The sequence below is a fragment of the Neoarius graeffei genome, chromosome 3, assembly GCF_027579695.1.
Source record: "Neoarius graeffei isolate fNeoGra1 chromosome 3, fNeoGra1.pri, whole genome shotgun sequence".
NCBI lineage: Eukaryota > Metazoa > Chordata > Actinopteri > Siluriformes > Ariidae > Neoarius > Neoarius graeffei.
In genome coordinates, this window is record NC_083571.1 from 58,521,017 (window position 1) to 58,548,386 (window position 27,370).

General features: G+C 42.3%; 1 protein-coding gene across 1 annotated transcript in view; it reads right to left on the bottom strand.

Moving 5' to 3' along the window:
- Positions 1 to 325: 325 nt before the first annotated feature.
- rela (v-rel avian reticuloendotheliosis viral oncogene homolog A) overlaps positions 326 to 27,370 on the bottom strand; it is a 45,096-nt gene continuing 18,051 nt past the window's right edge. The window contains exons 5-11 of the mRNA XM_060917052.1: positions 25,444 to 25,535; positions 18,911 to 19,045; positions 18,652 to 18,756; positions 11,473 to 11,688; positions 4,023 to 4,100; positions 3,838 to 3,921; positions 326 to 3,476 (exon numbers count right to left, since the gene is read on the bottom strand). Coding sequence (XP_060773035.1) covers positions 2,692 to 3,476; positions 3,838 to 3,921; positions 4,023 to 4,100; positions 11,473 to 11,688; positions 18,652 to 18,756; positions 18,911 to 19,045; positions 25,444 to 25,535 — 1,495 coding nt within the window. The 3' untranslated portion in view covers positions 326 to 2,691. The remainder of the gene's footprint in view (positions 3,477 to 3,837; positions 3,922 to 4,022; positions 4,101 to 11,472; positions 11,689 to 18,651; positions 18,757 to 18,910; positions 19,046 to 25,443; positions 25,536 to 27,370) is intronic.

A 27,370-nucleotide genomic window follows, 5' to 3' on the forward strand; every position in this document is an offset into this window, starting at 1 on the left:
GCGCAGCCTGCTGGCGCTTCCGCAGGTGACGTCATGAATCTGGCTCCAGGCTCGCTTGGGATTTTTCCAGACGCGTTTTGTTATTTTATTTTTTTCTGCTGTAGACAGATGGCCTTGTGCAAAATTACCCTTCTGGATGAGTGTGTAAAGGGACGTACTTTCATATATAAAAAACACAAAATTGGTCCAGAATATGCACTTTAAGTGGTTTTGCACGTTAGAAGAGTGCCGCCCTAGTTTTCATGAATTTCGATGAATAATTCACCACCGTGACCAGTGCATGGTTTAAGTCCCAGACCAAACAATTCTATAAATAACACCAACACCAGTTTAGTATATTTAATGGAAATATATTTGTTTCTTCAGTGTCTACTTGATCAACGACACGAGTATCAAATCTACATACATCTTTTTACACATACGGATTACAAGTCAGTAGGTAATTATAAAAACATTTGACTATCAGAAATAATAGGAAAGTGAGTGGAAACAATCCCTTCATATTCTCATCACTAAACAACGATATAAACAAAAAGGATATTTGTATTCAATCGTAGAAAACTTGTATTGTAACGAGAATGGGCAAATTATACCAGTTTCAGCATTTCTGATTCCTTTCACGCTTACACATGTACTACTGATCGCATACTCAATCTGTGTGTGACAGAAAAACCTATACACTGCTGTTATTTAAGTGTACAAAATCTAATTTGGCAGAAGGTGTTGATTTTGTTTTCTGTAACATCCAGCATCAGTCGGTGCTGCCGTTATAAAAGTCAAATACAAAGAAAAAAACCTGACACGCTCATTTATTAGCCCTAACAAAAAAAAAAAAAAGATTCAATCTTATGCAAACTGCTGTGGTAGATACCAGAGGGGTAACTATAACTCTGCTTCATCACACCACCATACCGTTGCCTATTTTGCTATAACAGCACACCGCCCAGTGTTTCTTATTCCTTCCTTCTTATTCCTTATTCCATCGTCACGGCGTGTTTCGGACAGGGCGTCAAAACTTCTGCACACAGCCCACTTGGTATCATATGGCTTACTACATAATACCATGATATAGGCTATGTTGTGATATACTTCTGCTATATCACTTTCCTTTACTCACTATATACACACACCTTGCTTACCCTCGTTTCACGACGCACTTACTGTTTTGTCCAAAAGTATTGGCACCAGGCCTCGTCCTGTATCACAATTTCCAACATGCACCATTCGCCTGTATCTCATTTAAAGGAACCGACTTATGCGTAATTAGGATGCGATTTCAGGCAGCATTGCAAGAAACCCTGCTTATCGAGAACTACGTTAAAAGTCTGACAAAAATGGCAGCCAAAATAACTGTTCCACCTTTCACAATGTATTATATTATTTTAGAATATACATTTATCAAAAAGCGTGATAAAATAATATTTACGGCACCATGAAAATATTCCTCTTTTTAACCGTTTATTCATCTTTTGAAAATCAGACTTTGTAAGTCTTGGTGTCCAAAAAATAAAATTCTCAACCGTAATTTGACTCCTGTTCCATTTCTATGTCTTTCAGACAGAGACTGGACACTGTTCGATCTAACGAGTCTAAATGCAGGACGCGCGGGAGGCTGATGAGAATCAGACCTCGCCTCAAACGATAAAATCAAATCGATCATCTCTTCAGATAAATCGCTTGGACGAAGGCTAAATTTCGAACCGTTAGGTCACGTGATGTTTAGGCTGGAAATCGCCTGGGGTGCCATTACATTTGAGTAACACTGTACAAGCTGTTGATACGTCGTAAGATTGGATATATTGCCATAATCTGTCTTGCCTAACCTCTTTTTCTAATAAATATGGCAATATTTTATTACAAGCAATATATTCCCCTTCCACATACACAATCATTGTCAGCCAATTGTTTAAAAATAAAATAACAAGAACGTAAATTTTCTGACAAGTCCACGAAGTAGTCGAACAGCTCTGAATTATGGTTGTGATTTAAATGAGAACCGAACCCCAAAATCCCAACCACATAACCAAAAAACAAGCAAAAAAAAAAAAAATCACCATACTGCTCGACTTATGTCGATTACTGAGTAACCACTAATCACATGAACAGTCACATGGCTTTGCATCATATATGAAGAGGAACTAATGCCAGTGCCACGTCAGGGATGATTCTCCATCGTTATGACGTCAACATTTCCAAACCCATCAGCTTTCGCATGTTTTTCCCCTCAGTATTTTATAACATGTAACAAAAATACTTGAACTTGGTGGACCTTTAATGTTTACCAAGGTCTGTTTCGAAGGCTGGATCTAATTTGGATGACTTCATTCCGTTTTCGAAGAAAGGAACGGTCCGTCGAGTGGGTGTGGCCGATCCTTTACCGCGGCTCTGGATCGCTTTCAGAGCCGAGGCTCTTTACAAAACGCGAGCTATGCTTTCATCAAAGAGAAGTGGAACTGGAAAGAGCGAGGTCAATTTTAAAATGCTGTTAGGTATGCGTGAAAATGTATGTGTTTTGATTGGAGGAAGAAATAAAAGACAGGCATGAGATAATGAATGTGTGTGCGGAGATGGCCTCAGTAGGCATTGTGAAAATCTGGCCTCCATTTTGTCTTCTGTCCCACTCTTCCTTATTCTTTTTTAGTTCCAGTCTTGATATAAGGATGGTGCAGCAAACCCAACTGTCTAGAACCTCTAAGTGGAATGCCCGGACAGGAAGTTGGCTTGGCTGCTGCTGTTAAGGATGGACATGAGACGATCTTCATCCATGGAGTTCAGCATGTCCATCTCGTCAAGGCCGAGGGGAGGGGCGGATGTGCTGGGCAAGCCGGTATCCGTCATCTGCTCGTTCTGCAAAAGGTTGACGATGCTTGGTGGGAAACTCATCATCCAGTTCCCGTTGCCCACGTTTCTCGCCACCTGCTCCGCACCATTAGAACCCAGTATGTTATCGACGGTCATGTTTCCTGCCGCGCTGGCGTGACACACAGAAGCAGCCGAAGTGCCGTCTCCAGGAAGTCCGCTTTGCCCCAAAAGCGCCTGAAACTCGTCAGTGTTGATGTGCTCCATATCTGACGACTGATTTTCAGAAAAACTCGGGAACTCCGGAATCTCGTGCTCATCTATCAGGCCCATGGGAGTTGCGAACGGGGTTTGGGTCTCTGGGGCCACCGCAGTCCCAACCGCGTTAGCCCCGGTTCCATCCCTCCTGCTACCCGAGTCGGACTGATCTGGAACGGCGGGAGAGAAAGAAGAAAAGGTGGAGAAAATGTTGTCGTGCAGGTCGGAGAGGTTGACAGTGCGGAAATCTTGAGCGACGGATGCAGCCGGAGCAGCGGAAGGTTGCACGGTGACATTGCTGAAGAACTTCCATCCGTCTCCATTGGATGGCGCCGGTTCGGTTTTGGGCTGGGTGAACAGATGGCCTGGAGCAGGAGTGCTGTACAAAGGGGGCTTCACGCATGACACAGGATTCACCACTAGAGGGAGACACACAACGTCAGAGTTCGGAGAAAACTTTGCATACAGACACTGACGTATTTCAAAGTTTGGAGAAAACGAATGCTTTTTATTTATTTTTTTTTAAACAACACTCTGCATTTTTTCTGAAGAAAAAAGCAGCACATAGCAATAAAACCAGGAAGATAAAATGTAATACACAGCACCCCAACGTGTCATTTCAAGTCATTATAAATAGCCTAGACATTGTTTAATATAGTTCTAATGCCCCCCAAAAAAATACTAAAACTGACCCAGGAACATCTCCGTACCTCACACTCGGTTCAGTGTTATTGTCAATAAACTGGGCGCTTGTGTAAGGTGAGTGAAAGGCGTGTTTACCTGGTGGAGCGCTGGCAGAAGCTGAGGGTTTTGAAACTGTAAGTGTTCTTCTGGCAGGATTGAAAGGCCTCTGAGGGGTGGGATCTAAACACACACACACACACATTATAAAAAATGAAGGTTTAATCGTGAGGTGTGACTGATGTATTGCTCTTTTATTCCAGTGGACCACATGCACGACTCACCTGACATGATGCTGCCCAGTTTGAGGTTTTGGAGCATTCCCTCTGTTCGCTTCCTCTTCTCCATCAGCCTGTACTCATCTGCTCAACGGGCGATAAACAAATTACCCAGTCTGTCTGTTCAATTTTACTCAATCATCATTCTGTTGATTTTTGAGACTCAGCAGGAAACTGGAGGATTTTAATAATAAAATTGTCATAATATATAAGGACATACTTAGATCAGGCACAGACGACACACCCCTTCACCGCACCTGACACACACACAGAGGCCACACCCCTTCACTGCGCCTGACACACACACACAGGCCACACCCCTTCACTGCGCTGGACACGGACACACACACAGAGGCCACACCCCTTCACTGCGCTGGACACGGACACACACACACAGGCCACACCCCTTCACTGCGCTGGACACGGACACACACACAGAGGCCACACCCCTTCACTGCGCTGGATGGACACACACACACAGGCCACACCCCTTCACTGCGCTGGATGGACACACACACACAGGCCACACCCCTTCACTGCGCTGGATGGACACACACACACACACAGGCCACACCCCTTCACTGCGCTGGACACGGACACACACACACAGGCCACACCCCTTCACTGCGCTGGACACGGACACACACACAGAGGCCACACCCCTTCACTGCGCTGGATGGACACACACACACAGGCCACACCCCTTCACTGCGCTGGATGGACACACACACACAGGCCACACCCCTTCACTGCGCTGGATGGACACACACACACAGGCCACACCCCTTCACTGCGCTGGGGACACACACAGACGTGCAGAAGCCACACCCCTTCGCTGCGCCTGACACACACAAAAGCCACACCCCTTCGCTGTGCCTGACACACACAAGCTACACCCCTTCACTGCACCTGACACACAAAAGACACACCCCTTCGCCGCACCTGACACACACGCGCCACACCCCTTCACTGTGCCTGACACACACACACACACACACACACGCGCGCCACACCCCTTCGCTGCGCCTGACACACACACACACACCACACCCCTTCGCTGCGCCTGACACACACACACACACCACACCCTTTCACTGCACCTAACAGACACACACACGCGCCACACCCTTTCACTGCACCTAACAGACACACACACAAGCCACACCCCTTCACTGCACCTGACACACACAGACACACACACACACGCGCCACACCCCTTCACTGCACCTGACACACACACACACACAGGCCACACCCCTTCACTGCACCTGACACACACACACACACACACAAGCCACACCCCTTCACTGCACCTGACACACACAGACACACACACACACGCGCCACACCCCTTCACTGTGCCTGACACACACACGCGCCACACCCCTTCACTGTGCCTGACACACACACACACACGCGCCACACCCCTTCGCTGCGCCTGACACACACACACACCACACCCCTTCGCTGCGCCTGACACACACACACACGCGCCACACCCTTTCACTGCACCTAACAGACACACACACAAGCCACACCCCTTCACTGCACCTGACACACACACACACACACACACACACAGAGGCCACACCCCTTCACTGCTACTGATGGGCACAGTAGCCACACCTCCTTGTTTTAAACGTATTTATTTTCCATGTTAAACTGGTAATGATGATTATCAGCTACATTATCTCCAGCACAATTTTTTTTTAAAAGGCTAATCAACTACATTTGGGGTTACATTGAATTTTTTTGTCCCCACTATCGCTTTAAGTGAAGGAGGGAACAAAAAAAAAACAAAACACCACAATGCAAGCCTGTCATTCTGTTCGAGTGAATCACTGATGCCACTGAATCACTCCAGTGTTTTTCCCAGCATGAAAAATCCCATAACAAACAAAGCTCCGACTTCACACAATCCCAGAAAAAGAAGTGCTTACGGAAGTCTCTGTGGTTACCGTCGAGGTCAGTGGAGTTGTGCAACATTCCTGAAACATTACGTCTTACTCACAACATTAACACTGTGATCACAGCCTGCACTCTACACACTGGGGCTCGGAGAGCTGACCCGGTAAGACCACCGCTACAAATTCTGTCCCTTTGCACCCTTTCAGTCACCTATTTAACCAACACTAATCAAACCAGTTTAAACTGGATTTGTCTATCAGTGAGTAACTTGTCTAGGTCATGACTCAGGACGTGACACAGCAGTCACCTTTGCTGTAACAGGAAATACTGCTTCAACTCGTGCAATCACACTCGACCCCAGATCAGTTCTGCTCACTGGAGAACGTCACACACAAGCAACATCGCTGAACAGTCATGCTGTGCAGCTGCGCTCTACTACACACAGTTTGCATATTTGAAACACATGGTTAGCCACAGGAATTTAGGGTGTAGTTTAGAAATGTGATACAGTAACACACACACACACACCTACAGGCTGCATGTACACACAGACCACATGAATACATCTTAAATGACTGGTATAATTAATGGTTCTTCTGATACTTTGGCCTACTAGCTTTATTTAGCTTTTTTCTTTTAAATAAATACTGTAATTATTTTACAATGACAGTAACTAACTAGCAAGCTAAACATCGTTTATGTTCAGCTACTGCAATGACAATCCTCTGAGGTAAACCTAGTCAGCTAGCTATATTTAAAACTTTCTCTCCTCTCACTCTCTTTCCAGTGATAGAAGCTAACTAGCTTTGTTTCGCTATCCACCCATTCGTGGAACATTAACCAGCTAGCTTTATTTAATCTTGTTTTTCCAAATATGTCAAAAATAAACTTTCATTTTTGCTGAACTATGGCAAAAACGATCCTCTGAGGTAGCTCTAGGCAACTACAGTGCTGAGCGTAAATGAGTGCACCCCCTTTGAAAAGTAACATTTTAAACAATATCTCAATGAACACAAACAATTTCCAAAATGTTGACAAGACAAAGTTTAATATAACATCTGTTTCACTTATAACGGGAAAGTAAGGTTAATAATATAAACTTAGATTACACATTTTTCAGTTTTACTCAAATTAGTGTGGTGCAAAAATGAGTACACCCCACAACAAAAACTCCTACATCTAGTACTTTGTATTAGCCTGGGCCCGCCCATCCTAAGTGTGATGCAACACGAGGGCTTGTTGCGAGCTTAGTCTGGCAAGGCAAGCTGTCTCCAGCTCTTCCAAGCTCCCGAAAAATCGGGAGCCAATCAACTTTGAGCATCTCCAACGGCCCTGGGTAGAGGCGTGTTCAAGGCAGTGACGTAGTAGAACTGCGACCGGAAGCCATAGATTGTTTACAGAATCTATGCCGGAAGCGCTTCATTCATTAGAAACATTACGAACATGGAGCAGCGGCAAGCCTTTGACACAGCGGTAGATGCTGTATTGAAAGCATTCAACGGGAAGTTCTCATTGAAAACGGAGCAAAGAGCAGCCCTGGAGGTATTTATTGAAAGGAAGGACATTTTCGCCTTGCTCCCGACCGGCTTCGGTAAGAGTTTAATCTACCAGTTAGCCCCGCTGGTAGCCAAATCAGTGGGGCTCAGCGAGAATCCTATCGTTGTGGTCGTCTCACCTTTGATCGCGCTATTATCGTCCTCTTCCTCTTCAGCTCCTCCTTCTTCTTACTGTTACTCAAGCAGTTTCTGTCGCGTCACATACGTCAGAGGAAAGAGTGATGTGATTGGTTTAAGCTTCGTCACAGCCTTTTCTGGCTTCGACCAGTAGCAAACTGAGGCATTTCAGGGAGGCGGGTCAACCACGCGCTTTGGGAAACGGTTGGGCTTAATATCTATGCCAGACCAAATGCTCGCAGAGCTTTGAAGTTGCGTTAGCCAGACTAACTTTGTATGGCCTCCATGATTTTTAATGACAGCACCAAGTCTTCTAGGCATGGAATGAACAAGTTGGCGACATTTTGCAACATCAATCTTTTTCCATTCTTCAACAATGACCTCTTTTAGTGACTGGATGCTGGATGGAGAGTGATGCTCAACTTGTCTCTTCAGAATTCCCCAGATGTGTTCGATTGGGTTCAGATCAGGAGACATACTTGGCCACTGAATCACTTTCACCCTGTTCTTCTTCAGAAATCCAACAGTGGCCTTAGATGTGTGTTTAGTCATGTTGGAAAAGTGCACAACGACCAAGGGCACGGAGTGATGGTAGCATCTTCTCTTTCAGTATAGAGCAATACGTCTGTGAATTCATGATGCCATCAATGAAATACAGCTCCCTGACACCAGCAGCACTCATGCAGCCCCACATAAGGACACTGCCACCACCATGTTTCACTGCAGGCACCAGGCATTTTTCTTTGTATTCCTCACCTTTGCGATGCCATACAGTTTTGAAGCCATCAGTTCCAAAAACATTTATCTTGGTCTCATCACTCCAGAGTATAGAGTCCCAGTAGTCTTCATCTTTGTCAGCATGGGCCCTGGCAAACTCTAGGCGGGCTTTTTTGTGCCTGGGCTTTAGGAGAGGCTTCTTTCGTGGACGGCATCCATGCATGCCATTCCTCTGCAGTGTACGCCGTATTGTGTCACGGGAAATAGTCACCCCAGTTTGGCTTTCTACTTGTTTAGATAACTGCAGTGAACTTGCATGCCAATTTTCTTCAACCCTTCTCATCAGAAAACGCTCCTGTCGAGGTGTTAACTTCCGTGGACGACCTGGACGTCTCTGTGAGATGGCTGCAGTTCCATCCTTCTTAAATTTTTGTACTACTTTTGCTACAGTATTCTGACTGATAAGTAAAGCTTTGCTGATCTTCTTGTAGCCTTCACCTTTGTGGTGGAAAGAAATTATTTTCTTTGGGGAATTCTGAAGAGACAAGTTGAGCATCACTCTCCATCCAGTCACTAAAAGAGGTCATTGTTGAAGAATGGAAAAAGATTGATGTTGCAAAATGTCGCCAACTTGTTCATTCCATGCCTAGAAGACTTGGTGCTGTCATTAAAAATCATGGAGGCCATACAAAGCACTAGATGTAGGAGTTTTTGTTGTGGGGTGTACTTATTTTTGCACCACACTAATTTGAGTAAAACTGAAAAATGTGTAATCTAAGTTATATTATTAACCTTACTTTCCCGTTATAAGTTAAACAGATGTTCTATTAAACTTTGTCTTGTCAACATTTTGGAAATTGTTTGTGTTCATTGAGATATTGTTTAAAATGTTACTTTTCAAAGGGGGTGCACTCATTTACGCTCAGCACTGTGGCTTGATTTAAAACTAGCCAACTAGCATTTAATACTTTCTTTATAACGCTAGTCAGACCGTCAAGTGTGTCTTGTGTAATTAAAAATTATTTTTTCTAATATATTTTAGCATGGGGCGGCACAGTGGTGTACTGGTTAGCACTGTCGCCTCACAGCAAGAAGGTCCGGGTTCGAGCCCCGTGGCCGGCAAGGGCCTTTCTGTGCGGAGTTTGCATGTTCTCCCCGTGTCCGCGTGGGTTTCCTCCGGGTGCTCCGGTTTCCCCCACAGTCCAAAGACATGCAGGTTAGGTTAACTGGTGACTCTAAATTGACCGTAGGTGTGAATGTGAGTGTGAATGGTTGTTTGTCTCTCTGTGTCAGCCCTGTGATGACCTGGCGACTTGTCCAGGGTGTACCCCGCCTTTCGCCCGTAGTCAGCTGGGATAGGCTCCAGCTTGCCTGCGACCCTGTAGAACAGGATAAAGCGGCTACAGATAATGAGATGAGAATGAGATGTTTTAGCATGATCGTAGCTAACTGTTTAGCCAACTAGCTATTTAGCTAGTGTTTTGCTGCTACATTGAGAATGCCTTAGTGTAACACCTGAAAACGTTTCACCGCTCATTCGAAACACTTCTTCAGTTCTGTCTGACTAGTGGGGAGTTCCAGGTATTTATCCTCTAGTGGACCAAAAGCAACCCTAAGGAGTGTCGTATCTGCAATGTATCCCAACTAGGCTTTCTTCAAGACCAGAAAAAGAAACAGAATGGACGACAGAATACCCAGACACAAACAGGACCAATGTAGTGTACGCAATTCAGTGCAGTGAGGAATGCACAGACCTGTACATTGAGGAAACGAAACAGCTGCTTCACAAGCGCATGGCTCAACACAGGAGAGCCAGTTCCTCAGGCCAGGACTATGGAGTCTCTCTTTATCTCAATAACAAAGGACACTCATTTCAGGACTACAATGTATGCATTTTAGCCACAGAAGTCCGGTGGTTTGAAAGAGGAATAAAAGAAGCCATCTTCGTCAACCTGGAACGACCATCACTGAACAGAGGAGATGGTGGTCTGAGACACCACTTATCAGCCACCTACAATGCAGTCCTTGGCACACTTCCCAGAAAACTGAATACACATCCATACCAAGACTCAGCTGACTTCAATGACTCACATGATGGCAGAGAGAGCCAAAGACCCACAGATCACCCTAACGACCCTCTAGGCTGTTAACACCATTCACACCCGGCCTCCAGTGACCCTAACACCCACAGGGTGACTGTTGCTCCTTTTCCACCAAAGCAGTTCCAGGGCTGGTTCGGGGCCAGTGCTTAGTTTGGAACCGGGTTTTCTGTTTCCACTGACAAAGAACTGGCTCTGGGGCCAGAAAAAGCGGTTCCAGGCTAGCACCAACTCTCTGCTGGGCCAGAGGAAAGAACCGCTTACGTCAGCGGGGGGGGGGGGGGGGGGGGGGGGGGGGGCGGAGTTGTTAAGACCGACAACAATAACAAGACCACGAAAGATCGCCATTTTTAAGCGACGAGAAGCAGCAGCTGTACAAACGCGAAGTCATCCATTATTATTATTGTTGTTGTTGCTGCTGCTTCTTCCGCGTTGTTTTTGCTTCGATATTCGCGCCAAGGTTTATGCAAACGTAGCGACATAACTGACGTATACAACGACGTAACTGACGTATACAGCGACGTAACTGACGTGGCTTCCCTTAGCACCACGAGCTATGGAAAAGCAAACTGGTTCTCAGCTGGCTCACAAGTTGAATGAGTTGTGAACCAGCACCGGCCCCAAACCAGCCCTGGAACTGATTTGGTGGAAAAGGGGTATCAGAGGGTCAATGACCCATGTGACCTCAATGACTCTCCTTAGGGTTGTTTTTGGTCCACTAGAGGATAAATACCTGGAACTCTCCACTAGTCAGACAGAACTGAAGAAGCCTTTTGGATGAGAGGTGAAACGTCTTCAAGAATTTCAAGCAAGTCCAGTTGCCTTCTTTAGCACCTACGGTTTGCAATGACCTGGATGACTAAGAACCTTCAGAGATATGATTTAGCTAGCTTATTATGTTTAGCTACCATTAAATACAAGCTAATAAAACCTTACTCATCTTTTGTTCATGATTAAGAAATATTTTTCAGTTCACTTCAGGTGTGTCGAGTTATCAGTATATTACACAATGAAAACAACGCCTCAATTATGGAAATGACAGGAAACATCATAGGTCACCTGGGTCAGCGGGGAGGTACTGGAAGTCTATGGGCTCGCTGACCTCGCGGTCTGATGGCCTGCGGAGCTGCATCTTCACTTTCACGGGCTCCTTCAGGTTTGTATCACAGTAGGGCGGCGTGCGGAACACGATGGCAACCTGCCTGTGGACATCAGCCTGCGAGAACGAGCCTTTACTTTCCCAGGAGTCTCGGAAGAAGCGTACCTCGATGTCCTCTGTGGGGACATGTTGGGTAAAGGGAACCAATGAGCAAAGTTCTTACAGCATTCCACAGATGCCATTTCATGTGACCTATAAAGATACTATAATTGCACATTATCCTATCCACATTCACTGGATAGGAGTCATCGAGTGCTCTGATTGGCTACTCTACTACTAGGCTATCAGCTCATATACAGTGGGGCAAAAAAGTATTTAGTCAGTCACCAATTGTGCAAGTTCTCCCACTCAAAAAGATGAGAGAGGCCTGTAATTTTCATCATAGGTATACCTCAACTATGAGAGACAAAATGAGAAAAAAAATCCAGAAAATCACATTGTCTGATTTTTAAAGAATTTATTTGCAAATTATGGTGGAAAATAAGTATTTGGTCAATAACAAAAGTTCATCTCAATACTTTGTTATATACCCTTTGTTGGCAATGACAGAGGTCAAACGTTTTCTGTAAGTCTTCACAAGGTTTTCACACACTGTTGCTGGTATTTTGGCCCATTCCTCCATGCAGATCTCCTCTAGAGCAGTGATGTTTTGGGGCTGTCGCTGGGGAACACGGACTTTCAACTCCCTCCAAAGATTTTCTATGGGGTTGAGATCTGGAGACTGGCTAGGCCACTCCAGGACCTTGAAATGCTTCTTACGAAGCCACTCCTTCGTTGCCCGGGCGGTGTGTTTGGGATCATTGTCATGCTGAAAGACCCAGCCACATTTCACCTTCAATGCCCTTGCTGATGGAAGGAGGTTTTCACTCAAAATCTCACGATACATGGCCCCGTTCATTCTTTCCTTTACACGGATCAGTCATCCTGGTCCCTTTGCAGAAAAACAGCCCCAAAGCATGATGTTTCCACCCCCATGCTTCACAGTAGGTATGGTGTTCTTTGGATGCAACTCAGCATTCTTTCTCCTCCAAACACGACAAGTTGAGTTTTTACTAGTGCTGTCAAGCAATTAAAATATTTAATCGCGATTAATGTCACGACTGTCATAGTTAACTCGCAATTAATCGCAATTTAATCGCACATTTTTGTCACATGAAAAAACATTGTAATTCTCTTATCAGCATAAAAATGTGAATGGGCTTGCTTTGTACCAATGTTTTTTTTTTTATTGCAAAGCATAACACATTTTGACAAACCTAAGCCGAGCACCGGGGCTAGCAAAAGAACCATGAGTGAAGTGATCTACTGCTTGAGTTAGTCTACAACTCTAATCAGAGAGACAGGTTACACAGTGACGGTAGGCTTGACATGCTTGATTATAATATAAAGTACACTATTATATTAACTTTAAGTTGTTCGTTGATAAATATGGCATTGAATCTGATCTTTACTGTTTCAGCTCACTTAACACATTTTGTACTTTTACACTTTCTGCCTGTTGATGCGTCGCGCTGTCCAATCAGAGGCGGCCAAATTTGCATATTACAGGAAGGATTTCTGGGATAGCATTGAGTTTACAGTTCAGAGGGATCTGGCTTCTTTAGATGCTGTCTTCTTAAAACTGAATAAATATTTAAAAAGAGCCAAATGAGCCAGTCTTTTGAACGGCTCTTTTCAAAGAACGGATCACAAAGATGCGGATCCCATCAAAGAGCCATAAATCCCATCTCTACTAGCGCGCACTGCCCGCGCTGATTCTTTGGGGGGGAAAGGAGGGCAGAGGACTCTGGCTGTGCAGGGTGTGGCATTACAGTCTAGCTGCTATCGTTTTTCTAAGCAAAGTCTCTGTTCCAAGTTCCTGGCAGTTTCAAAAGCTTATGAAAAACCTACATCATGTCACAGAGCATTAATCTCACGATAAAAAAATTATCGCCATTAAAATTGAGTCAAGTTAACACGTTAATAACGCGACATTTTTGACAGCACTAGTTTTTACCAAAAAGTTCTATTTTGGTTTCATCTGACCATATGACATTCTCCCAATCCTCTTCTGGATCATCCAAAAGCTCTCTAGCAAACTTCAGACGGGCCTGGACATGTACTGGCTTAAGCAGGGGGACACGTCTGGCACTGCAGGATTTGAGTCCCTGGCGGCGTAGTGTGTTACTGATGGTAGCCTTTGTTACTTTGGTCCCAGCTCTCTGCAGGTCATTCACTAGGTCCCCCATGTGGTTCTGGGATTTTTGCTCACCGTTCTTGTGATCATTTTGACCCCACGGGGTGAGATCTTGCGTGGAGCCCCAGATCGAGGGAGATTATCAGTGGTCTTGTATGTCTTCCATTTTCTAATAATTGCTCCCACAGTTGATTTCTTCACACCAAGCTGCTTACCTATTGCAGATTCAGTCTCCCAGCCTGGTGCAGGTCTACAATTTTGTTTCTGGTGTGCTCTGACAGCTCTTTGGTCTTGGCCATAGTGGAGTTTGGAGTGTGACTGTTTGAGGTTGTGGACAGGTGTCTTTTATACTGATAACGAGTTCAAACAGGTGCCATTAATACAGGTAACGAGTGGAGGACAGAGGAGCCTCTTAAAGAAGTTGTTACAGATCTGTGAGAGCCAGAAATCTTGCTTGTTTGTAGGTGACCAAATACTTATTTTACCGAGGAATTTACCAATTAATTCATTAAAAATCCTACAATGTGATTTCCTGGATTCTTTCCCCCCATTCTGTCTCTCATAGTTGAAGTGTACCTATGATGAAAATTACAGGCCTCTCTCATCTTTTTAAGTGGGAGAACTTGCACAATTGGTGGCTGACTAAATACTTTTTTGCCCCACTGTATCATGAGTAGAGAATAACAAATTGGCGGCGCGTGTTGCTGAACCAACCAAGGACGAAATAAAAACTCTACTCGAAAACGAACCCCCAAAAAATACACAAAAAAAAGCAACAAAATATGGAATGAAAGTATTTGATGGTAAGAACATATCTTTTCTTTAATTTTTCAAGAATTATCATCACATTTTTCACAAATTGCTACGGTCATTTCTCCGGTTTGTTTACATTCTTCATCTTCAAGCATTAAAATTTGTTGACATTGTTTTAGACTGATCCGAAAGAAGCTTGAAAATTACAGAACTGAAATGTCCAAGGAAGAATTAAATAAACGTCTAAAGCTATTCTACACCTTGGCACGACAGCAAGATGGCACTTTCTGCGCAAAAAAAAAAAAGCCCCGCTCAAGTCAATTCGTGCAGCCATCGATAGGTTTTATAAGAAGTCCGCCTAAGCGGAAATGATTTTATCGGATGTTTTGTATCAAGTTTTTATTTATCAACTTTGCAAAAAAATACAAATAAAAATGCTCTGTTCCACAAAATCCAGTGAATGTGGATAGAATAAAACAGCTACTCCGCTCAATCTCGCCGTACATGGCTTATAGCTATTGGCCCATGGACGACTCAATTTCGTGGAATAACTTTTAATTATCCTGTTAACTACAGCGATAGTGCATGGGTTGAGCTTTTTACTCTAATACTAGTTTGTGGGTTAGCCCGTTTACTATAATACTAACTCCTGGTTCAGGCTGTTGACTATAATACTAGTTCCCAAGTTAGCAACTAGTTAGCTATAATAATAATAAAAAATGGATCAACCTGTTTACTACAATACTAGCTTAATTAACCTAATTACTATTATACTATGATATGGGTTAGCACAAATACTCTGATAACTCGAGTTAGCATGTTTCCTTTTTTTGCAGGTCAGTCTGGTCAGTTCTTGGGTTAGCCTGTTTACCGTAATGCTAATTCATGGACATGGGTTAGCATGTTTACTAGAGGAGTAGTTCTTGGTTTTGTGCGAGCTTGAGTTTGTCTATTTACCACAATGCTAGTTTGTGACCAGTTTACTACAACACTATGTCATAACCTGTTTTCTGAAATCATGTAGTCATATCTCTCATCTGTACACGAAGTCCAAAGTCCCGAAGTCCAAGTCAAATCCGGATTCTGGTGACCTTAATTCATACAATTTCAGTTGAGCAGGGAGTAAATGTTATTGAACGTGTTTAAAAAAAAAAATCCAGCATCTTTAGGCGACTCATTTTAGATTTTTCGGATCACGGATCCGCCGACGGCAGTTAAATACTACTGCTAGAAAAATAAAAATTCTGTGCGTATTTTTATTTAACCGCCGAAACGTACAAAAAGAAATGTAAAAAAAAAAGTCACATATTTTTCTTGTAACAGCACTGTATCCCTGGTACTAGGTCATATTTCTTTAAGTAAAAAGTATTAGAATCGCAAATACAAACGACAGTGTGTGTAGTATATATCCACTTCAGCCGAGTCCAAAAACGAAACTATTTACGACATTTTCACTTGAATGTTTTTATGGTATTTACGATCGCTTTACGACAGTGTCAACCTCGTGCTGACCATGGCTGACGCTGACAGCATGGATTCCGAGCTATCGCCGCAACTGTACGTAAGCATAAAGTGTGGTAAAGAAAAGTCTTTTCACTGTCTCACTAACCAAAACGTGGGCGATTTCGTCTCTCAAGCGTTGAAAGTAAACAATGAAAAGATGAAAACGATCTTTGGTTCTCAGAAAGAAGGCGGTGATGTAACGAGCGCGATGCCGAATATGCCTGCCATAACGTTAGTTCGTGATTTTGGCTGCAAGTATCTGACTGTGGAATTAGAAGAGGATGGTGCCGCAGAGAGTCCTATCGAATCAAGTAGCACGAACGTATCAGCCTTCGATGTGCTCATGAGAGCTCAACGGTTAGATGACCACATACCTTCAGAGAAGTAAATACTGGAATGCTAGTCCGTGTTATAAACTTATACAGTGGGGCAAAAAAGTATTTAGTCGGTCACCAATTGTGCAAGTTCTCCCACTTAAAAAGATGAGAGAGGCCTGTAATTTTCATCATAGGTATACCTCAACTATGAGAGACAAAATGAGAAATAAAAATCCAGAAAATCACATTGTCTGATTTTTAAAGAATTTATTTGCAAATTATGGTGGAAAATAAGTATTTGGTCAATAACAAAAGTTCATCTCAATACTTTGTTATATACCCTTTGTTGGCAATGACAGAGGTCAAACGTTTTCTGTAAGTCTTCACAAGGTTTTCACACACTGTTGCTGGTATTTTGGCCCATTCCTCCATGCAGATCTCCTCTAGAGCAGTGATGTTTTGGGGCTGTCGCTGGGCAACACGGACTTTCAACTCCCTCCAAAGATTTTCTATGGGGTTGAGATCTGGAGACTGGCTAGGCCACTCCAGGACCTTGAAATGCTTCTTACGAAGCCACTCCTTCGTTGCCCGGGCAGTGTGTTTGGGATCATTGTCATGCTGAAAGACCCAGCCACGTTTCATCTTCAATGCCCTTGCTGATGGAAGGAGGTTTTCACTCAAAATCTCACGATACATGGCCCCATTCATTCTTTCCTTTACATGGATCAGTCGTCCTGGTCCCTTTGTAGAAAAACAGCCCCAAAGCATGATGTTTCCACCCCCATGCTTCACAGTAGGTATGGTGTTCTTTGGATGCAACTCAGCATTCTTTCTCCTCCAAACATGACAAGTTGAGTTTTTATCAAAAAGTTCTATTTTGGTTTCATCTGACCATATGACATTCTCCCAATCCTCTTCTGGATCATCCAAATGCTGTCTAGCAAACTTCAGACGGGCCTGGACATGTACTGGCTTAAGCAGGGGACATGTCTGGCACTGCAGGATTTGAGTCCCTGGCGGCGTAGTGTGTTACTGATGGTAGCCTTTGTTACTTTGGTCCCAGCTCTCTGCAACTCATTCACTAGGTCCCCCCATGTGGTTCTGGGATTTTTGCTCACTGCTCTTGTGATCATTTTGACCCCACAGGGTGAGATCTTGTGTGGAGCCCCAGATCGAGGGAGATTATCAGTGGTCTTGTATGTCTTCCATTTTCTAATAATTGCTGCCACAGTTGATTTCTTCACACCAAGCTGCTTACCTATTGCAGATTCAGTCTTCCCAGCCTGGTGCAGGTCTACAATTTTGTTTCTGGTGTCCTTTGACAGCTCTTTGGTCTTGGCCATAGTGGAGTTTGGAATGTGACTGTTTGAGGTTGTGGACAGGTGTCTTTTATACTGATAATGAGTTCAAACAGGTGCCATTAATACAGGTAACGAGTGGAGGACAGAGGAGCCTCTTAAAGAAGAAGTTACAGGTCTGTGAGAGCCAGAAATCTTGCTTGTTTGTAGGTGACCAAATACTTATTTTACTGAGGAATTTACCAATTAATTCATTAAAAATCCTACAATGTGATTTCCTGGATTCTTCCCCCCATTCTGTCTCTCATAGTTGAAGTGTACCTATGATGAAAATTACAGGCCTCTCTCATCTTTTTAAGTGGGAGAACTTGCACAATTGGTGGCTGACTAAATACTTTTTTACCCCACTGTATACAAGAACACACATACATACACACACACACACACACACACACACACACATATATATATATATACACATATATATATATATATATATATATATATATATATATATATATATATATATACACACACACACACACATATATATATATACACAGTATATACATACACACACACACACACACCGGTATGTATGTAAAGTGTCTCTTGAATTTAAATTATTTTATCATCTTAATCCGACATTGAAATTTTGCCATGCAAAAAAAAAAAAAATTGGACAAGGACACTTTTATTTTTATTTCGACCGACATCAAAAATATGTTGAAAAAAATCCGTGAACCTAAAGATAAAAAATGGGTGGCCTTATACAGTTTCCTGCACTATTCAGTAAAATGTTAAAGTCTAAGTTCAAGTCCGAGTCTCAGAAGCTGTAAGCCATGTCCATTCTCAAGTCATGTGGTTCCAAGTCAAATTACAAGTCATGACTCAAGTCTTCCATCACTGGTTTACTGTAATTCTAGGTTCAGTGAGCCCGTTTCCTGGCTTTCAAATGAACTAGGGGGAAAAAAAATGAATGGACCCAGTGATGGCTAGTACGATCTGTACAGCATCTGATCAAACACACACCTTTTTGCACTTTGTCACACAGTAGGAAGATTTCATCTCCGCCCCGACATATGCCGGAGTTCCTGTTCACGCGACAGATCTTGAGCTCGGCTGTGTTCGGAGCTCCTGGAGTGAGGAGGATGGACACACAGGGAAACAGAGAGAGCAGTTCAGCACTCATTTCTCATTTGGAAAGTCAAAAGGAAACACGCCTGGGCTGTGTGTGCGTATCAGTATGTAAAATAGCTACAGATGAGTAGTGTTGCTTCTGCAGACTCACTGTTGTCATAGATTGGCTGAGAAACGACAGGCTCCAGGGGGTACAGCTCGCCAGTTGCCAGGGTGATGGTTGCTTGGAAACAGAGGCGGACAGCGTTCAGGTCGTACTCTTCCTCCCACACTTTGGCTTCGGGAACTGCAACACGAGACGATGGATGGGGAGTGAGACAAACAAGAATGTGTACACACACACTTTCGACAAACATAACACTAGAAACTAGGTCATAAGGAAGAGACCCAGTGGATAAAATCTAATCTTTAAACAGACTACTATATTTCCTGTAAGAGACAAAGAAACCAGTGTTCAGAGAAACAAGCAAATTACAGTTTCTTAGGGTTTCATCTCCTGCTGTGTTCTCTCTTCTCATGGACATACAGCTTTATGGCTTTTGTTTAGAATGTCTGTCTAAACGCATATAATTAATTCACTGACTAATTGGTAATTTGTTAAAATATTCGGACCAGCCATAGAGAGAAGAAAAAAATAAATAAATATGGATTAGACCATAAAATTGATGAAAAAAAATAAAAAATTCTCTCTGTCATTCTGTCACACATACCCACACACATCCACAAAGAAAGTTACAATCATGGTTAGCAGTGTTGTGCGTGTTTTTTTTTTTAATGCTGAATTGGACTGGTGAAAAAAGCAAGTCTGTGGGCCGGGTTAAAACCAGTCCACGGCTATGATGATGTTATTTTAAAGCAAATAATCTGGAATTACATCTAAACAAGTTTTTTGCAAATAACCACCATACTCTGTAACCAAATAACGTCCGTACGTTTTGCTGACAAAACGGAGCACCAATAAATGATAAATAAAAAAATAAAAATAACTTGTTAGTAACTACCTTTTCTAGCAAACACTAGCTAACAAACCTACTTACTTACAAACCAATATATTAATAACTAACTTACAAACTTCGTATGCTAATTGATGAACTTACATTTTAACTTAGTAAATAACTTAATAATTAACATAAAAACTACTACTTTGAATGAACCTACTTACCATTTACCTACTTAAAAACTAACATTAATTAATTTACTTATTAACTATCTTACTAAGAAATTTCATAACTAACTTTCAAACATACTAATTAACGAGTTTATGTATTAACTTAGCAAATAGTTTATTAATTAACCTACTTCACAAATGCTATTACTTAGAAATAACCTATTTGTTTACTTACAAACTAATATTCATTCATGAACATGGTTATTAACTTAATAACTAACTTACTGACAAACGTAGTAACTTTACTTACTCACTGAAGAATATAAATAATAACTAATAAATGTTAACTAACTAAATGATGAATAACTAAAATGGCAACTTGTTAGAAACTACTTTTGTTAGCTAGTCTTTGCTAGAAAATCTGCTTACTTACAAACTAATATATTAATAACCAACTTACAAACTTAACATACTAATTAATAAACTTGCATATTAAGTAAGAAATAACTTAATTATTAACATAAAAACTAGTGCTGTCAAGCGATTAAAATATTTAATCGCGATTAATGTCGCGACTGTCATAGTTAACTCGCGATTAATCGCAATTTAATCACACATTTTTGTCACATGAAAAACCATTGTAATTCTCTTATCAGCATAAAAAAGTGAATGGGCTTAAGCATAACACGTCTTGACACAGCCACTGCAAAGTGAAACCTAAGCCGAGCACCGGTGCTAGCAAAAGAACCATGAGTGAAGTGATCTACTGCTTGAGTTAGTCTACAACTCACAGTGATTTGACATGCTTGATTATAATATAAAGTACACTATTATATTAACTTTAAGTTGTTCGTTGATAAATATTGCATTGAATCTGATCTTTACTGTTTCAGCTCACTTAACACATTTTGTACTTTTACACTTTCTGCCTGTTGATGCGTCGCGCTGTCCAATCAGAGGCGGCCAAATTTGCATATTACAGGAAGGATTTCTGGGATAGCATTGAGTTTACAGTTCAGAGGGATCTGGCTTCTTTAGACGCTGCCTTCTTAAAACTGAATAAATATTTAAAAAGAGCCAAATGAGCCAGTCTTTTGAACAGCTCTTTTCAAAGAACGGATCACAAAGATGCGAACCCCATCAAAGAGCCATAAATCCCATCTCTACTAGCGCGCCCTGCCCGCGCTGGTTCTTTGGGGGGGGAGGGCAGAGGACTCTGGCTGTGCGGGGCGTGGCATTACAGTCTAGCTGCTATCAGTTTTCTGATCCAAGTTCCTGGCAGTTTCAAAAGCTTATGAAAAACCTACATCATGTCACAGAGCGTTAATCTCACGATAAAAAAATTATCGCCGTTAAAATTGAGTCAAGTTAACGTGTTAATAATGCGACATTTTTGACAGCACTAATAAAAACTATTACTTAGAACTGATTTACCCATTTACCTACTTACAAACTAACATTAATTAATTTACTTAATAATAATCTTACTAAGAAATTTAATAACTAGCTTTCAAATTAGCATACAAATTAATGAACCATTTATTGGTTAGATTTCTGAAACGTAGTTCGCTTAGAAGATTTGCGACAACCCTGGTTATAACTTGTACACCAGCAACGTGCAAGACATGCAGCAAGTACGTACAACTTGCAAGGTGACTACAGAAGGAACTGACTGAATTTGGTGGGTTTGAAAATTAAATGGTGATTATTATAATTTATTTATTTTACTCTGAAGCACTGTTCATTTTGCCTGATCATGTGACTAATGCTGCTTTTCCACTACAAACGCAGCTGAGTTGGGCTGAGCTGTGCCGTGCTGAGTTGGGCTGAGTCGAGCTGAGTGGGGCTGTTGGAGTTGCATTTCGACTACAACCGCACTGAACCGTGCTGGCTGGAAGTGGGTGGACACATTGGGTGGAGTTAGCGAAAGTGGGTGGACGTCACGTGATGTCGTTAAGCGGCGCAAACAGTGACATCAGTGACTTTTTAAGCGGTCGTCTCACGACCCGGATAGTAAACAATAAACATGGAGGACATGGAGTCGTTAGTGTTGCTGGTCTTGGTGCTGTGGCTTGTTGTCACCGACAACGCCAACAGATACTGGCAAGAGCGTATAGATGAGGCGAGGCGCATAAGGCTTCAGAAATTCTCGTAATTCGTAATTCTTCTTCTTCCGGGTTTACGGTGTTTACAGATCCCAGCGTGCTCGCGGGGCGTGTGTGGGCATGTGAGGACACTCCTCCTCACCAATCAGTGCACAGGGGAGTGTCTGCTCACGCCCCCAGCCTCACTCGGCTCGGTTTGGCTCGCTTCAGCCCCACTCCAAAACCATGCGTGTTTTGGGTGCTAAGCAGGGCTGAAGCGAGCTGAGTCGTGCTGCTCTGAGGTAGTCGAAACGCGAGCCGTGTCGGGCTGAAGTGAGCTGAAGTGAGCTGAAAAAGGGTAGTGGAAAAGGGCCAAAAGCTTGCAAAAGCTTTGTTGTTCAGGCACTTTTCATATTAAACTTGATGAAAAGTTGTAATCAGGGCCAAACTTGATCAAGCAGTCTCGCCTCCTGGTTTTTGATAATCAATAGAAGTTTTTCCTCAGGTCTAAATTAAAACAAATTGTGCTTATTTTATTCAAAAACAAGTGGTATAATATGTACAGAAGCTTATTCACCATAAATTCCAAATATACAATCAATCAATCTTGGGATAATGACAAGGAACTGGTGGTTGCCTAAAAGGTGAAATGCGACAACTGGTGAAAAAACATATTTTAAAACTGTTTTAAAAGTTATAATTTATTTATTTTTTTAATTTTTTTTTTTTTTTTTGGGGGGGGGGAGGCGGCACGTCATGGCCTGAAGGTTAGAGAAGCAGCTCAGTTCAATTCTCAGGACTGGCAGGAAAAATGTGAGGGGAGTTGACTGAACGAACAGCACTTTCCCCTCCCTCTGTATCATGGCTAAAGTGCCACTGAGCGAGGCACCTAACCCCCAACTGCTCCCTGGATGCTGTAGCATCGCTGCCCACTACTCTGGATATGTGTGTGCACTCATCGTTCACTTGTGTACGTTCACTGCTTCAGATGGGTTAAATACAGAGGAGGAATTTCACTGTGCTTGAGTGTACATGTGACAAATAAAGGCCCCTTCTTCTTCTTCTATAATTTATGCTATGCCCACACAGATCCATAAAAGGCAAAGTTCACAGAGTTGAAAATGACAACTCAATGGTCGAAAAGTGTTTCCCAAGCACTGCAAGCAATGCAGCTCAGGCTTACAGTGGTGCTTGAAAGTTTGTGAACCCTTTAGAATTTTCTATATTTCTGCATAAATATGACCTAAAACATCATCAGATTTTCACACAAGTCCTAAAAGTAGATAAAGAGAACCCAGTTAAACAAATGAGACAAAAATATTATGCTTGGTCATTTATTTATTGAGGAAAATGATCCAGTTTTACATATCTGTGAGCGGCAAAAGGATGTGAACCTTTGCTTTCAGTATCTGGTGTGACCCCCTTGTGCAGCAATAACTGCAACTAAACGTTTCCGGTAACTGTTGATCAGTCCTGCACACCGGCTTGGAGGAATTTTAGCCCATTCCTCCATACAGAACAGCTTCAACTCTGGGATGTTGGTGGGTTTCCTCACATGAACTGCTCGCTTCAGGTCCTTCCACAACATTTCGATTGGATTAAGGTCAGGACTTTGACTTGGCCATTCCAAAACATTAACTTTATTTTTCTTTAACCATTCTTTGGTAGAACGACTTGTGTGCTTAGGGTCGTTGTCTTGCTGCATGATCCACCTTCTCTTGAGATTCAGTTCATGGACAGACGTCCTGACATTTTCCTTTAGGATTCGCTGGTATAATTCAGAATTCATTGTTCCATCAATGATGGCAAGCCGTCCTGGCCCAGATGCAGCAAAACAGGCCCAAACCATGATACTACCACTACCGTGTTTTCACAGATGGGATAAGGTTCTTATGCTGGAATGCAGTGTTTTCCTTTCTCCAAACATAATGCTTCTCATTTAAACCAAAAAGTTCTATTTTGGTCTCATCTGTCCACAAAACATTTTTCCAATAGCCTTCTGGCTTGTCCACGTGATCTTTAGCAAACTGCAGACAAGCAGCAATGTTCTTTTTGGAGAGCAGTGGCTTTCTCCTTGCAACCCTGCCATGCACACCATTGTTGTTCAGTGTTCTCCTGATGGTGGACTCATGAACATTAACATTAGCCAACATGAGAGAGGCCTTCAGTTGCTTAGAAGTTACCCTGGGGTCCTTTGTGACCTCGCCGACTATTACACACCTTGCTCTTGCAGTGATCTTTGTTGGTCGACCACTCCTGGGGAGGGTAACAATGGTCTTGAATTTCCTCCATTTGTACACAATCTGTCTGACTGTGGATTGGTGGAGTCCAAACTCTTTAGAGATGGTTTCATAACCTTTTCCAGCCTGATGAGCATCAACAACGCTTTTTCTGAGGTCCTCAGAAATCTCCTTTGTTCGTGCCATGATACACTTCCACAAACGTGTTGTGAAGATCAGACTTTGATAGATCCCTGTTCTTTAAATAAAACAGGGTGCCCACTCTCACCTGATTTTCATCCCATTGATTGAAAACGCCTGACTCTAATTTCACCTTCAAATTAACTGCTAATCCTAGAGGTTCACATACTTTTGCCACTCACAGATATGTAATATTGGATCATTTTCCTCAATAAATAAATGACCAAGTATAATATATTTGTCTCATTTGTTTAACTGGGTTCTCTTTATCTACTTTTAGGACTTGTGTGAAAATCTGATGATGTTTTAGGTCATATTTATGCAGAAATATAGAAAATTCTAAAGGGTTCACAAACTTTCAAGCACCACTGTATTTGTCTTTGGACTGCTTTCTTGCAAGTCATTGATGTGAAACGACCAAGTTTTATTTTAAAATAAATCATTAAATAAGTAAACAGCAGTTTAAACTTGACACCATAATAAACAAACTGAAGCCAATCAATCGACTTTAACTTTCTTGAGTCTCCTTATGTGAATATGGAAATTTATACACTCAGGAGCTCTTGTATAATATGAAAAAGTTTTTTCCCCTCTAAAATTCACTGGATTTGAAAGAATACAACAGATTTTTGTGTAAATGCTCCTGCAAACAATTTACCATCTATATATATATATATATATATATATATATATATATATATATATATACATATATATATATATATATACACACACACTTTATATAAGCCTAGAATACTAATATCGAATGTACGAGAAAGTGTATACAAGATCCAGATTAGATCTAGATTACCTATTCCTTTGATCGTCTAACTATTCAACATGCATATTTCTTAAAATTTACCCAAAAATGTTAATACCTTTTTCTAAAAAGCATTTCTTTATAAACATGGAACAAATTTTGTTGTTTGTGCGATTGTTAGTGGTTACTATGACGATCTATATACAGTGTGGGGAAATGATGTGGGCTGTATGAGTCACACAGGGAAGCTTTCTTCTGCATGTTTGTGGGTGTACGTGTGAGCGCGAGTGTGAAAAGACACGAGTATCTCACTGTTATAAGGGTTGTTCTGTGTCTGCAGGCGACAGGAAACGGCTTCAGCGACATCCTTCTTCTTCACACACTGAATACCAAGATTCTGGAAACTGAGGGTGAGACAGAGAGGAAAAAAAAAAAAAGAAAGTGCCGTAAGAACGCAAATGCCGTATAAGGGCAGGCTGATGTGAAAAGTAAAAGTAAAAGCAAAATGTGACCATGTGCAGGAAAAGGTCCTGAACTCGAGACCTTTCTGCAATCTCTCAGACAGGAAGTTTGAACTGGACCACATATCCATATCATAATGCCATAGTATGGATTAAAAATATGGAATTGAAATGTGTTGTGAATTTTAATTATTTAGCATGAGCATGTACTTATAATGGTTATTAAAGGTGACATATTGTACCCTGTTTCCACAAGTGGACATACTTCCCTGAGGTCTTAATGAAATGTCTGTGACACGCTTTTGTCAAAATGCCACAAGGATAAAGCCCCACCGCTCCCTTCTCACCCTGCCTAAACAGCCCTGTCCAAAACGGCTGATTTGAGGAACGGCCTGTTCGTTTAAATGATAATGAGCCACTCATGAGCTCAGCCCTCCCCCTTCTTCCACCAGCCAATCTGGTAGCACTTTCCTCATGAATATTCATTCTCAAAAAGGTAGTCTCACGTTCTCGGAGATGCTGAGATGAGAGGGTGGGATATGTAATTTTAATGAGCTCCACTTGTCACATAGAAAGGGGAGGCAAATCTGAACGGCTCGTTGAGGCAGATATTTTCTAAAATTGGTGGCACCGGGGGCGTCGTGGCTCAGGTGGATAAGGCGCCATACCATAAATCCAGGGACCCGGGTTCAATTCCGGCCCGAGGTCATTTCCCGATCCCTCCCCGTCTCTCTCTCCTGCTCATTTCCTGTCTCTACACTGTCCTATCCAATAAAAGGTGCAAAAAGCCCCAAAAAATACAACCCAGATTCCCAAAAAGTTGGGACAAAGTACAAATTGTAAATAAAAACGGAATGCAATAATTTACAAATCTCAAAAACTGATATTGTATTCACAGTAGAACATAGACAACATATCAAATGTCGAAAGTGAGATATTTTGAAATTTCATGCCAAATATTGGCTCATTTGAAATTTCATGACAGCAACACATCTCAAAAAAGTTGGGACGGGGCAATAAGAGGCTGGAAAAGTTAAAGGTACAAAAAAGGAATAGCTGGAGGACCAAATTGCAACTCATTAGGTCAATTGGCAATAGGTCATTAACATGACTGGGTATAAAAAGAGCATCTTGGAGTGGCAGCGGCTCTCAGAAGTAAAGATGGGAAGAGGATCACCAATCCCCCTAATTCTGCGCCGACAAATAGTGGAGCAATATCAGAAAGGAGTTCGACAGTGTAAAATTGCAAAGAGTTTGAACATATCATCATCTACAGTGCATAATATCATCAAAAGATTCAGAGAATCTGGAAGAATCTCTGTGCGTAAGGGTCAAGGCTGGAAAACCATACTGGGTGCCCGTGATCTTCGGGCCCTTAGACGGCACTGCATCACATACAAGCATGCTTCTGTATTGGAAATCACAAAATGGGCTCAGGAATATTTCCAGAGAACATTATCTGTGAACACAATTCACCGTGCCATCCGCCGTTGCCAGCTAAAACTCTATAGTTCAAAGAAGAAGCCGTATCTAAACATGATCCAGAAGCGCAGACGTCTTCTCTCGGCCAAGGCTCATTTAAAATGGACTGTGGCAAAGTGGAAAACTGTTCTGTGGTCAGACGAATCAAAAGTTGAAGTTCTTTATGGAAATCAGGGACGCCGTGTCATTCGGACTAAAGACGAGAAGGATGACCCAAGTTGTTATCAGCACTCAGTTCAGAAGCCTGCATCTCTGATGGTATGGGGTTGCATTAGTGTGTGTGGCATGGGCAGCTT